The 14,735-nt window shown below is 43.3% G+C and overlaps 1 protein-coding gene across 4 annotated transcripts in view; it reads left to right on the top strand.

The window, feature by feature from the left end:
* Nucleotides 1–8,188, top strand: part of LOC122772415 (protein MTSS 2-like) — a 14,437-nt gene extending 6,249 nt beyond the window's left edge. For 3 of the 4 annotated variants that reach the window (XM_044030444.1, XM_044030446.1, XM_044030445.1), the window contains 7 exons: nucleotides 18–125; nucleotides 206–303; nucleotides 1,534–1,804; nucleotides 2,505–2,579; nucleotides 4,415–4,624; nucleotides 5,113–5,278; nucleotides 5,970–8,188. In XM_044030444.1, coding sequence (XP_043886379.1) covers nucleotides 18–125; nucleotides 206–303; nucleotides 1,534–1,804; nucleotides 2,505–2,579; nucleotides 4,415–4,624; nucleotides 5,113–5,278; nucleotides 5,970–6,826 — 1,785 coding nt within the window. In that variant the 3' untranslated portion in view covers nucleotides 6,827–8,188. The remainder of the gene's footprint in view (nucleotides 1–17; nucleotides 126–205; nucleotides 304–1,533; nucleotides 1,805–2,504; nucleotides 2,580–4,414; nucleotides 4,625–5,112; nucleotides 5,279–5,969) is intronic. The other variant, XM_044030447.1, reaches the window with a different exon arrangement.
* The last annotated feature ends 6,547 nt before the right edge of the window (nucleotides 8,189–14,735 follow it).

A 14,735-nucleotide genomic window follows, 5' to 3' on the forward strand; every position in this document is an offset into this window, starting at 1 on the left:
ACTCTGTGTTTGTGTAGAACGGAGAGATCGCTATGTTAGGAGAGATCACTCACCTGCAGGCCATCATCGATGACCTCACTGTGTTAACCACTGACCCTCACAAACTGCCCCCTGCTGGTGAACAGGTGACACACACACAGACACACGCACACACACACACACACACACACACACACACAGTGGATGAAGAGTGTGTCTCTCTCAGGTCATTAAGGATCTTAAAGGCTCAGATTACAGTTGGTCGTATCAGACTCCGCCTTCATCTCCAAGCAGCTCCGGCTCACGCAAGAGCAGCATGTGCAGGTAAACACACACACACACACACACACACACACACACAAAGAAAGAGGAGCCTTCGCTGTGACTCTCACTCCCCCTGTCTGTGGCAATGTGTCATTACAGTTTGTCCACTCATTTTTATTCTTTATCCTTATTCTTATAGTTCTTAACTTAACAAAAAAAAAATTGCTGGTAATATTCGTTACCTTTGTACACTGGAGCACTGTGATGAAAGATTTTCCCGCATGGGATTAATAAAGTTTATTCTATTCTATTCTATTTACTGCGATTGAATTAATCATCAACTGTGTCTGTGTGTGTGTGTGTGTGTGTGTGTGTGTGTGTGTGTGTCTGTGTGTGTGTGTGTGTGTCTGTGAGAGAGAGAGAGAGAGACAGAAACACATATTTGTGTGTTTATTAATGTTGACATGTGTATTGTTTTGTGAACTGTAACTAACATTATTTTCAGTTATGAGTCGTTTGGTTCATAAAACATTGATGTTCTCAAACGTCTTTGTTTTTTTCCTTAAACTCAAATGATTTCTTTGTTTTCTGGAGCAAAGAAACCAGGAAATATTTAAGAAGCTGAAAAATGACAGAAACCGGTTTGAATTAACACTCAAAGTGATAATAATCAGAATAGTAAAACAGCCGTGAAGAGGACTCATTTCTGTCAAGTGCACACTGTGCTGTGAGCGCCCCCCTGTGCCTGAAACATGAAGGCTCACCCTGTTTGTTTGTTTTTGAAAGATTCAAAAGAATAAGAATAAAACAAGAATGGTTTTTAGTTTGTGGACAAAAACAATCTTTCTGAACCAAACAACAGAAAATGACTCACGACAATAATAATCGTTAGTTCAGTGTGTGTTTGGATCTTCATACGTTCACACACTCACTCCCCTCGCTTGTGTGTTTGTTTGTTTGTTTGCGTGTTTGTGTGTTTTTTGTTTGCTTGTTTGTTTGCTTGTCTTTTTTTGTTTGTTTGTGTGTTTGTTTGTTTGTGTTTGTTTGTTTGTTTGTGTGTTTGTTTGTGTGTCTGCTTGTTTGTTTGTGTGTTTGCTTGTTTGTTTGTTTTTGTGTTTGTTTGTTTGATTGTGTGTTTGTTCTTGACCGTCACTAATTAACGGATGAACCGACGACGTTCACCTTAAAAACCCTGCCACACCATCATCACGACTGTCCTCACACTCCTCACCCCTTCATCACCCTGCTCCTCTGCCCCTCCCCCTGCTCCTCTGCCCCGCCCCCCTACAGCAGCGTGAACAGCGCCCACAGTAGTGCCTCCCGTTCATCAGGAGGAGGTGGCAGTGCGGGTGTTGGCGGCGGCGGCTCCCAACCACACTCACCCACCTCCTCCTCCTCCTATCGGTACCGCAGCAGCCTGCCACACCAGCCTCTGCCACCGGGGGGCATCGCCGCACACCGGCTAAGCAGCGTCTCCTCCCACGACTCGGGCTTCGTGTCCCAGGACGCAAATATCTACTCCAAGCCACCTTCACCCATGCCCTCTGACATCACGAGCCAGGTGTGTAAGACCGACATCACGCACACGCACACGCACACGCACACACACACATCCTGCAGCTTTAAAGGGACATTTCCATTCTTCAGTTAACGCTCAGTCCCAGAAAACATGGAAACATGAGAATAAAGGATTTGAGCCTCTCACACCAAACCTCAGAGAGAAAATCAGTGTTTTAGCTGCTGGTCCTCTGCTGCCTCGTGTGGTCACTTTGTGTCACTGACGTCAATCTGAACAAAGATTTCAAACACTGAAGTGACAAAATAAGACATTTGAATGTGTGTGTTTGTGACGTTAAAATCACTGATTTTCTCTCTGGGCTTTGGTGTGGGAGAGTGAGTGGTTGTCTAACAACACAAATAACACTGCAAACATAATATTAGGTGATTTACATATCACCTGAAGATGTTTTTGTTATGGAATAAGATTTGTTTAGTGGTTTAAATCTGTGCAAACAATGACAGTAATTATTCATGTCTCAAGCACAGGGTGTCCAGCAGGGGGCGCACACAGCTCATATTGGAACCTCTTAACAATCACACTTCCCTTTACTCGGTTTACAAATCTGCAAACTGCATCATCTCATTCATGTTTATTTTTTTGTCATAAAGATATGAATATCTCTCACACACACACACACACACACACACACAGATTGTTGACGAGTAAACAGAATCTTGTTGTTTCCATTTCTCTGCTGCAGAAATCATCGAGCTCAGCGTCGTCAGAGGCTTCAGAAACCTGTCAGTCAGTGAGCGAGTGCAGCTCCCCGACCACAGTACGTCACAGTGTACACAGCATCATTTACTACACAAAAATAGCATGTTGTACAATTACACTTTTTCTATTGTGCAAAAAAAACAACACACTTTGGTTTTGCAAAAAATTTAAATAAAATAAAAAAATAAAACATTTTCAGTTTATGTATATATATATGTATGTATACATATATACATATATATTTAGGGGTGGAGTGGCTCAGTGGTTAAGACCAGTACCCTGTGTGTAAGTCTATGTAATATATATGTATATATACATTTATATATATATATATATATATATATATATATGTATATGTACAGTATATATAGTTGTCGTGTTTGTGATGTCACATTCATCCATTTCAAAGACAATGAGAGAAAAACTAAGGATGCTTCCATATAAGCCCAGCAGATACAGATGTGTGTGTGTGTGTGTGTGTGTGTGTGTGTGTGTGTGTGTGTGTGTGTGTGTGTGCTTCACTGCAGACGTGTTGACTCATAATCACAAAAACATGCATTGACTGCTGAAACATTGTGTGCAGCCTTCATCACGGCAGCATCACAGATTTATTGAAATGACTGAGAGTTTGTCTCAGTCTGCACATCTGCTCACACAACACAACAAATCTAATGTCAGCAAAGTCAATATTCATGTGTATGATGTTGAGCAGCATCTGTGTGTGTGTGTGTGTGTGTGTGTGTGTGAGAGCGCGCTCTATGAAAACATGGATGTTAAGGACAAATATGGACATTAAGAAGAAACATTAATATTAGGGAAGAAGGACACTAAAGGTAGAACATGCAAGTTAAGTGAAAAACATGGATGTTAAGTAGGAAAGTCAAGTGAAAAACATCTTGTTGTTTTCCTTCATAGCTCCTCCTCCTAAATAACGTCAATTATACTGTTTTTGTGAAGACATTTAGTCAAAGTGAGGACAAATTTGACAAAACAAAGACATTTGGTGAGGATGGGACACAATGTCACTGTGTTGGCTCGCTACATCTGGCTACAGTAGCTGCTAACTAATCTGATGATGCTATGTCATTTAGCTACTGTAGCTGGTAAGTCAAACACTAATGCTACAGTAGCTGCTAACTAATATGATGATGCTATGTCATTTAGCTACTGTAGCTGCTAAACTATATGATGATACTATGTCATCTTGCTACAGTAGCTGGTAACTAAGGTGATGATGCTATGTCATTTAGCTACTGTAGCTGCTAACCTATATGATGATGCTATGTCATCTTGCTACAGTAGCTGGTAACTTAGGTGATGATGCTATGTCATTTAGCTACTGTAGCTGCTAACCTATATGATGATGCTATGTCATCTTGCTACAGTAGCTGGTAACTAAGGTGATGATGCTATGTCATTTAGCTACTGTAGCTGCTAACCTATATGATGATGCTATGTCATCTTGCTACAGGAGCTGCTAACATAAGTGTTTAGGGTCAGTCGTCGCTAACGTCAAACACAACAGCATCCAGGTAGCACAGTATAGTAGCTGCTGCCTCCTGCTGGTTCAACAGGAGAACACAACTCCTTGTTTTCTAGTAGAATGTGTCGTTTGACTGTTGAGCTACATTTTGTCTTGAGGTAAAAACATTGTTTGACGTAATGACGGCGTGTGCTCGGTGTGTATGCGGCGTATTTTATTTGATGGTTTTCTGTCTCACTCGCTGGTTCCTGGAGAAACGGAGCAGAATGTGGAGAGCCGACCAAATACTCTCACCCTCAGAGAGAGTTCCCTGCCCACACTCACCCACACAAGCACTCTGATGAAGGGCTTCAAGCTGCTGGATACTGGACAAGTCTGTGTATGCTAATGCTGTCCACTCACCTCCTCAGGATTGGTCCAAAGCAGGTCAGTACGAGCCACCGCCGGCAGCAGCAGCAGCAGCAGCAGCAGCTGGCGGCGGCGGCGTTCAGAGGAGGAAGGAACCTCTGGACCGGCTGAGGGAGAACGAGGCATCGCCGGGTTCTCAGGCTTACGCCGGACCTTCACACTGCGATGACGGACAGAGGGCCAGGATGACCCCGGCTACGATCGCAGCCAAGGTAGAACTTCCTCTGCTTTGACTGTGACTTTCTCAGATCCTGAACCCCGAGACTTGAACAGACTTTAACATGTGTGAAACACCAGAACCAGGTGTGACATCGTGAGCTCGGCTCTTACTCAAAACACGGCTATCCAAAGAAAATACCGATTCTAGGCCATTTAACAAAATGGCGCTCGCTTTATAAGCCTCGCTTTATAAAGCTACACAAACTTGAGTTTCCTGTTGGAAGAAGCTTTCTTACTGTGTAGTTGAGTTATTTCTCTGTGACATGAATAAAGTATCTATTTATCTGGCAGAGACTTTATGAGACGGGTCTTAAACGTCCACGGTTTGAGCCTCACTCCTCTGTCTCAGTATATCCATATAAATGATCCCTGTCATATCAGATTAGGATTATGCAGCACATTCATTGTGGACTCCGTGGACGTTGATGTTGAACGTGTTAGTTTGGTAATGAAACTCTCGCTCTGTCGCGTGTGACCTCAGCATGGAGAGGACGTCTCTCCAGCTGCCAGTGACCTGGCCATGGTGTTGACGCGAGGACTGAGCATGGAGCAGCAGAAGAGCAGCAGAGACTCGCTGCAGTACTCCAGTGGATACAGCACAGAGACCACCACCCCGTCCTGCTCTGAAGACACCATCCCTTCACAAGGTCTCACTCTCACACTCAGCATTAGCAGATTCTTGTTCAGGACAAAGTCAAATGTGTTATGTTTTTTAATAACTGATATGTCAGTGTTTAAACGACTCCTTTAATCATCTGCAGTGAGACAGCTGTGTCTCCGATAACAGACGACTAATGACAAAATCAAAGTGAATCATATTAAATGACTTTCTGTTTGAAAGTGATAAAAACCATTGTGTGCTGACACAGCGTCAGCGCCCCCTGCTGCAGAGAACAAGTCTACGATGTCTTTAAGAACGTCTTTATCTCACTGTGACACAGACTTTATAAACCACTCACTCTCCCACACCAAAGAAAACCAGTGATTTTAGCTGCAAGGACACAGGAGCTGCTGGTCCTCTGCTGCCTCGTGTGGTCACTTTGTGTCACTGAGGTCAATCTGAATTTTACAAAATAAGACATTTGAATGTAGTGATGGAGGCAGCAGTGGATCAACAGCTCCTGTGTGTGTGTGTGTGTGTGTGAGATGTTAAAATCAGTGCTTTTCTCTCTGGGCTTTGGTGTGGGAGAGTGAGTGGTGTGAGATAACTGAGATTATTGAAGGGTAAAGTCTAGATTACAGATGGTTTAGACTTCAGTACCTGACAAAAACCTGTGTAATCTTTCCCTCCTTTCATCGTGAACCCTCTCCCTTCTTGTCTTTCTTCATGTGCATCAGGTTCAGATTACGACTGTCACTCAGTGAACGGCGACGCTGAAGGTCCGGACGGACAGACCGACTTCGACAAGTCCTCCACCATTCCTCGCCACTCTAACATCGCTCAGAACTACCGGCGCATGATCCAGACCAAGCGTCCGGCCAGTACAGCCGGACTTCCCAGTGGTGTTCTTGGTCCCGGTGCTCATGGAATACCAGGACAACCGGGTGGAGCTGTTGGAGGCGGGACTCCAGGCACCGCCACCATCCGCCGAACCCCATCCACCAAACCCGGCGTGAGGCGCGCACTGTCGAGCGTGGGTCCCATCCCCATCCGACCGCCCATCGTGCCCGTGAAGACGCCCACCGTCCCCGGAGACTCACACTCTCCCGGTGCTGGCGGTGCAGGACGTGTGGGCGGGGCTCCTGTGCGCGTGGGCAGTGAGGAATGCGTGTTCTTTGCCGGGGTCGAGGACGCACAAGGCGCGCTCGATTATGTGAAAGCATCCCCCAAACGCCTCAGCCTCCCTAACACCGCCTGGGGATCAGGGGCGGCGCTGGAGGTCTACGCCCAGCAGCACGCAGGCCTAGCAATGGGAATGGGGGCGGGGTCAGAGGAGGAACAGATGATCGCAGCCAATCGGCACAGCCTAGTTGAGAAGATCGGTGAGTTAGTAGCAAGTGCACACGCCCTCGGCGAGGGGCAGTTCCCTTTTCCCGCCCTCCCCGACGATCCGACCCCGACGACCGGCTCTGCCGACGCTCAGGCGGGGACTGACGAGGTGGAAGGTTCTGGTGATATGTTGACCACGATCAGGCGAGGAGTCCGCCTCCGCAAGACCGTGTCCAATGACCGCTCGGCACCGCGCATCTTGTGATCGGAATGGGAGGAAACTTTGTCAGCCAATAGGGAGTCAGGTGTTGGCCCCGAACTTAACCGTGTAGAGAAATCTATAAAATAAAAGAAGACGAACAAAAAATATGTTTAAAGACGCCGTTAGAGTAAAAGATATATAATATTACAATGATTACATTGATGATGTTAATCCATACTGACCATTAGAAGTTAAAGGTCCAATATGTAATTTACCTGAGTGCCACGAGTCGAAAGTCGAGCTATCGCGGTTATGCTAGCTGTCCTGAAGAAAAGCTAGTTGCTTTCTTCCATGACGCTGATACCGCCTGTGCTTTCCGATGTTTTCGAGCGACACTCGTGAAGCCGTCACGTACTTGGCGTCCCGATCTCTGAGCTTTCAGAAAACTCAGAGGAAAGATGTCGGGACGGGAACATTCTCGTCTTGATAAACAATTTGAAGGAAATCAGCGTCTGTAAGGTCTGGTGTTTCCCGCGGTTACCACACTGCAGGCCTGAAGCCTTTTTCAGAAATAAATCTTCACGTACTCGGTTAGTTGGAGCGTTAGCATGAAAACGGCGTCATTATGACGGGAGTCTGCAAACATGCTCGTCTAAATTTGAGCAAAGCAGCATCTGTAAGGTCCGGTGTTTCCCGCGGTAACCGCGCCACAAACAATATATTCACGCTTGTTTCCTGACGCAACGCGAGGCGGAAAGTTGCATATTGGACTTTTAAAATCCTGATCATTGACAGGCTCGTAGCGGGCCGCTATAACTCGTGTGTGTTGGACGCATGTTTGTCTTCTCTACACCGTCACCCAGGGACGGACAGATGGACAAAGATAGACAGACGGAGGACAAGACTTGGGTTCTGTTCTGTCCTGAGAGGGAGGACGGGGGAGGCGGGGTCAGAGTGAACCTTGGTTGACCTCCAGCCCTGGGACGGGAAGCTCGGGGCGTTAGCATGGGGAGCTAACAGGCCAGAGGACTCCTCTGGTTCCACCTTAATGTACAAGAAGAAAAAAAAGATGCTGTTGGCATTGAACCGTGCTAGTGCCCCCCCACCCCCCACGGTGTGTGTGTGTGTGTGTGTGTGTGAGGGGGAGTGGGTGGAGCTCTGCTACAGGACAGCCGATTACTGTGGATACATGTGCCGTTATATTTGTGTCAATCGTCGTGAACAAACACTTTTAAAAAAATCAAAAATACACAAATTACAAATAAAATATCGACGACTCATTCAAAAAATATTATATTTTATTTGTTTGAAAATTGTTTTCACTCTCAACCTTCAATTCTGTCCCCGAAAAACCACAGCGACATCTGTCAAGGTTCTAATAATAATAACAATGATAATAATAATAATAATAATAATAATAACAATAATAATAATAATTGTAAATGTAAATTGTAAGTTTTCTAACGTTTGTCAGATTATCTTTGACATATTAGGACAGACAGCGACTCCAAGCCTGGTCCATTGAGCTGTCGCTCCAAAACTCTGTAGCCAATCAGCAGGCAGCTTTATAAGCCCCGCCCCATGGTCAGAATCGCAAAAAAAATACATTTGTAGCTAAATTCCGATTGTTGTAAAGTGTTGTTTGATAATATTTGATCATTTTGACACAAATCTAATTCCACATTGTCCCACGTGTCATGCATGTATATATATGTATATATATATATATATATATATATATATTTATATATATATACACATATATATAGATGTGTGTGTATATGAGATATATATATACACACACATAGATGTGTGTGTATATGAGATATATATATATATATATATGCGTGTATATATGTGTGTATATACACATGTATCTATATTTATGTGTATATACATATACAGTACATATATATATATATATATGTACTTTATATACACACACATATGTACATGGTGACGTGGTTGACCTTGTCGCAGCTGTGTGAGACGTTAGGGGGCGGAGTAATCCAGTTGTTATAGATATATTCACATAAATATATTTTCTAGAACCAGAGAGAAAAAGTTCAAATCTGAAAATGAAGCAATAAATGTGTTTTTATTTTCTTGTTTCAGCAAAAAGGAGAAAAGAGAAAAAACAAAGGAAAAAAAAGAAAAAGTGTGGTAGATTCTTCACGATCATCAGGAACGCTGACGTAAACATCGACTGTGAATTCATGATTTAAACAAAAAAACTGGAAGCACTTTGATACAGTAGGCAGTGTGCACAGTAGCCACTAGGTGTCGCTGCAGTCATACGGTCTGTTTGGGAGAGACTTTGTTTTGTGGAGGAAGTGAAGAGGAAGTGAGTCATTTATGTGAGGGTTTCAAATAAGGACGTTTAAATGTTTCTCTTAAAGAGTTTGTGAAGGTGTTTATTGACGGAATTTGAAAGACAATATCACAATATTATATTTATATATGGAGTTTTTCTCCATTTTAAGGTGAAAACTGTGACGACAACGCTGCTAAAGGCTGAGTTCAGGTTATTTTAGAGTGTGGTTTATAAAGTCTGTCTAACAGTGAGATGAAGACGTGAACAGGTTCTTAAGATATCGTAGACATTTTTATTACTTGAACAACAGCAAACTGAAGTTTGTAAAGCACTCACTCTCCCACACCAAAGTCCACAGAGGAAACCAGTGATTTTTAACATCACACACACACACACACACACACACACACACACACACACACTGCTGCCTCCGTCACTAAGTTCAAATTCTTATTTTGTCAAATTCAGCTTTTGAGATATTTCATTCAGATTTACTTCAGTGACACAAAGTGACCACACGAGGCAGCAGCCAGCTAAAACCACTGGTTTTCTCTCTGGACTTTGGTGTGGGAGAGTGAGTGCTTTACAAACTTCTGTCTCACAGTGAGATAAAGACGTGATCATGTGATCAACACGTCCTACACTCAGTTCCTCATTCAATCACACTGTGGAAAATACCTGAACTGTCCCTTTAAGCAAAGTGACGCGTTCACAGACGACGACGAAGAACAAGCAGAATAGACTTTGATGAGGGAACGTGAGCGTTTCACTGCCTGTGTGTGTGTGTGTGTGTGTGTTACCGCAGACATTTAAAGGTACAGTACGCTAGATTTTTTTTCTGCCGTTTGAATATTTGATTTGAATTCATGTAAAAAGAAGGTTGTGTGACATTCAGAGGGAAAGTGTCGTCTGGACACGCTGTTGCCGTGACAACGAGCGATCTAACGTGGTATTTTCTTTTGGCTGAATAGAGCACTGTGTGTGTGTGTGTGTGATAAAATCCGAGTAATCCGAGGTTGTCGGCGAGTTTCAAATATTTGCCAACTCTGAGAGCACTTTTAAAAAAGGCAGAACACGTACAGAAGATTCAGAGCAGCGACTCATTGTCACGTGATCCTTGTTTAAGATCTTTGTTTTTCAGTGTGGGAGGAGCTACAGTGTGTAGCTAATGATCAGTTTAATAATTGTTTGAACCCCCCAGAAATTGTTGAAAAATGATGAAACGTGGAAACGATGATGTTCTTGTTTTTGTCCACAAACTAAAATGATTCTGTTAGAGTGATTTCACACAAACACTGATTCATTCATTCATTTAGTGAGTGATTCAGTGCAAGTATTTTGTGTTTTTGTAAGAATGTTAACATTATTCACCTTTGTTTCATTTTCTAACATCAGTAACGGCGGCTTTGTTTTTCGTAACGTCAGCATGTTTGAGTCGCTAAACGTTACGTAACGTTGTTTTTTAGGGCTGCGACTAACGAGTGTTCTCATCGTCATGAAACTGTTGAAGATTTCTCTTTGATTCATAAAATGTTGATCAGTGTTTGTCAAACCTGGAAATGATGATGATCTCAAACGTCTCGTCTTTGTTTTTATGGAGCAAAGAAACCACAACATCTTCACATTTAAGAAGCTTAAAGTGGTTTTTAATGAGAGGGTTAAACACACACACACAGTTACTGTAACTCACTGTCCTTAGAGAGAAAGACACCATGGACACAGAGTCAGAAAAAGACACGAGACAAAACAAAAGTGTTTTCCTGTCAATGACTCGGATAACAACACAAACACAATCCAACTCAACTCTCATGTCATTTATTTAAAGCTGTTTTAAATGGCTGCTCTCTCCCTGTCTGTCTGTCTGTCTGTCTCTCTGTCTGTCTCTCTCTCTCACAAATATTTAAACAAAGGAGACGGTGGACGTGAGTGAGTGATAGGCTGCCTCCTTCGTCACATTCACCCTCGTCTTCCTCTCTTAAGTTTGTGAAGTTCAACTTAAACTTGTTCATCAGTGTAATATCACTGTTATTCCTCCATCACAGGCTTACTGCAGGGCTGTTGAGGCCACGCCCCCTACACGCAGGACCAATCACTGTAAGAGTTTTAGAGTGCTGTCAAACTGCCTCCATCACCGAGTTCAAATGTCTTATTTTGTGACTTTGACGTGTTTAGATGTGAGTCAGTGACACGGAGTGACCACACGAGGCAGCGGCAGACCGGCAGCTCCTGTTCTCTGTGGACTTTGGTGTGGCAGAGTGAGTGGTTTACTAATGTGAGTTTCCTGTCTGACATGTTCTAGCTCCTCCTCACAGTGGGCGGAGTTATCACCTCACAGTGGGCGGAGTCGTAGTTTTCTCCCCGACACAAACAGTGACTTGTAAAGCGGTTGTGTGCGACTCATTATCTCGTGTGCAACTAATTATCTCGTGTGCGAGTGCGACTAATTATCTTGTGTATGCGACTTATTATCTCACGTGTGCGACTTATTATCTCGCTCGTGTGCGACTTATTATCTCATGTGTGCGATTTATTATCGCGAGAGAGACGTAGCGAATTTATTATCTCACGCGGTGCAACTAATTATCCCGCGGTGCTTAGCGCGAATTAATTCGGTGTATGTGACTCATTATTCTATATGCGACTTATTATCTCGCTCGTGTGCGACTAATTATCTTGCTCGTAGCGAATTTATTATCTCAATGCAGCGCGACTTATTATCTCAGCTTCGCGGTGCTTACTCACTATCTTGCTTGTGTGCTTAATTAATTATCTCGGCTTTGTGCGACTAATTATCTCACTGTGTTAATTTAATATCCTTCATGTGCCACTCAATTATCCTTGTGTGCTTAATTTATTATCTCACGCGGTGTTTAATTTATTATCTCAGCCGGTGCTTAATTAATTATCCTCGGCTCGCGGTGCTTAATTTATTATCTCAATGACTAATTATCTCGCCTGCAGCACTTATTATCTCGCAGGTGCAACTAATTATCTCTGCAAAATGGCGCGCACTAATTATCTTGTGTATGTAATTAATTATCTTGGTGTATGCTTACTTATTATCTCACGCGGTGCGACTTATTATCTCGCTGCGGTGCTTAATTTATTATCTCGCCAGCGTACTAATTATCTCGGCTGCGGTGCACCACTATCTCTGCAAGGTGCGAAAAGCGACTAATTATCTTGTGTGGCGCGTAATTTATTATCTCACGCAGCGCACTTATTATCTCGCAGTAACTAATTATCTCTGCAGCGCAGCACTAATTATCTTGTATGACTAATTATCTTGTGTATGCTGTACTTATTATCTCACACGCGGTGCTTAATTTATTATCTCTCGTGCAACTAATCTCGCAGCGAAAAGCGACTTAATTGTCTTGCAGGTATGCTTAATTTATTATCTCACGCAGGTGCTAATTTATTATCTCGCCGGTGGTGCGACGTATCTCGCTGTGTAGCGCATTAATTATCTCGCTCGTAGCAACTAATTATCTCGCAGCGAAAAGCACTAATTATCTTGTGTATGTAATTTATTATCTCAATGCAGCGACTTATTATCTCGTGTGCAACTAATTATCTCGCGGTGCGAAAGTGCTTACTCAATTATCTTGGCGCGACTAATTATCTGTGTATGCTTAATTTTATTATCCTACGGTGCTTAATTTATTATCTCGTGGTGCAACTAACTGCAGCGCAGTGCTTAATTAATTGTCTTGTGTATGCGACCTATTATCTCAATGCGGTAGCGTACTTATTATCTTCGCCAGGTGCTTAATTAATTATCTCGCCAGGCGACTTATTATCTCGCCGGTGCGTACTTATTATCTCGGCCAGCGACTAATTATCTTGCTCGGTGCGGTAATTTATTATCTCGCCAGGCGACTAATTATCTCGGCCAGGTAGCGTAATTTATTATCTCGGGCCAGGCGGATTTATTATCTCGTTTCAGTGCGACTTCTATTATCTCGCCAGGCGCATCACTATCTTGCTCGCGGTGCTTAATTTATTATCTCGGCCGCAGGTGCTACTTTATTATCTCGCTGCGGTGCGACTAATTATCTTGCTCGTGGTGCTTAATTTATTATCTCGGGCTGTGGTGCGGTACTTATTATCTCGGGCCAGGTGCTTTACTTATTATCTCGGCCGTGCGACGGTATTATCTCGCTGCGGTGCGACTTTATTATCTCGCCAGGTGCGAACAATTATCTTGCTCGTGGTGCACTTATTATCTCGCCAGAAGTAATTTATTATCTCGCCGCGGTGCGTACTTATTATCTCGCCAGGTGCTTAATTTATTATCTCGCCAGGTGCTTTACTCTATTATCTCGCCGGTGCTTTGCATCTATTATCTCGCGCAGGCAACTAATTATCTCGTGTGCGAGTGCGACTAATTATCTTGTGTATGCTTAATTTATTATCTCAATGCGGTGCGACTGGCTATCTCGCAGCGCATTTATTATCTCGGCCAGGTAGCGATTAATTATCTTGCTCGTAGCGTAATTTATTATCTCGCCGTAGCGCATTTATTATCTCGCCAGGTGCTTTACTAATTATTCGCCGTAGCGTAATTTATTATCTCGCTGCGGTGCGTAATTTATTATCTCGCCAGGCGAATTTATTATCTCGCCGTAGTACTTTGTATTATCTCGCTTCGGTAGCGATTTATTATCTCGGCCAGGTGCTTAATTTATTATCTCTTCGCAGGCGACTTATTATCTCGCTGTAGCGATTAATTATCTTGTTCGTGGTGCGAATATTATCTCATTGCAGGCGACTTATTATCTCGCCAGGTGTTTAATTTATTATCTCGCCAGGCGACTTATTATCTCGCTGCGGTGCTTAATTTATTATCTCGCGGTGCAACTAATTATCTCGGTGCGAAAGCGACTAATTATCTTGTAGGTATGCGAATTTATTATCTCACGCGGTGCTACTTATTATTCTCGGCCAGCGGTACTTGCTGGTCTCGCCGGTGCTTAATTAATTATCTTGCTCGTAGCACTTATTATCTCGCTTCGCAGCGACTTATTATCTCGCTAATTAATACCCGTCAGGTAAGTAATTTATTATCTCGCGGTGTTTAATTTATTATCTCGGCCGTGTACTTATTATTCGCCGCGGTAGCGGTAATTTATTATCTCGCCGTGGTAAGTACTTTATTATCTCGCTCGTGGTGCGCATTTATTATCTCGCCTGTGCTTAATTAATTATCTTGCTCGTGCGACTTATTATCTCGCCGTAGCGCATTTATTATCTCGCCAGGTGCTTAATTTTATTATCTCGCCGTGGTGCGCATTTCTATTACTGTGCATACACTATCTCGCAGCGCAGTGCTTACCTAATTATCTTTTGTATGTAATTTATTATCTCACGGTGCGATTTCATTATCTCGCCAGCGACTTATTATTCCGCCAGGCGACGACATTCCCGCCGTAGTGTGCGACTAATTATCTCACTCGTGTGCGACTTATTATCTCGCTCGCTCGCTCGCTTCACCTGAAGCTCTTGTTAAACAGTGAACGCCTTTAACGTCACATCATGTTCTCAGTAAAAACAAACACAGATGTGTTTTGGGCCTCGAGGCCTCGGCGAGTAAACTGTCGTCATTAAAGTCTGTAAAACATTAAAACTTCTCTTTCTCTCACTCTTCACTGTTTC

Source organism: Solea senegalensis, linkage group LG7, assembly GCF_019176455.1.
Source record: "Solea senegalensis isolate Sse05_10M linkage group LG7, IFAPA_SoseM_1, whole genome shotgun sequence".
In the NCBI taxonomy this organism is placed as follows: Eukaryota; Metazoa; Chordata; class Actinopteri; order Pleuronectiformes; family Soleidae; genus Solea; species Solea senegalensis.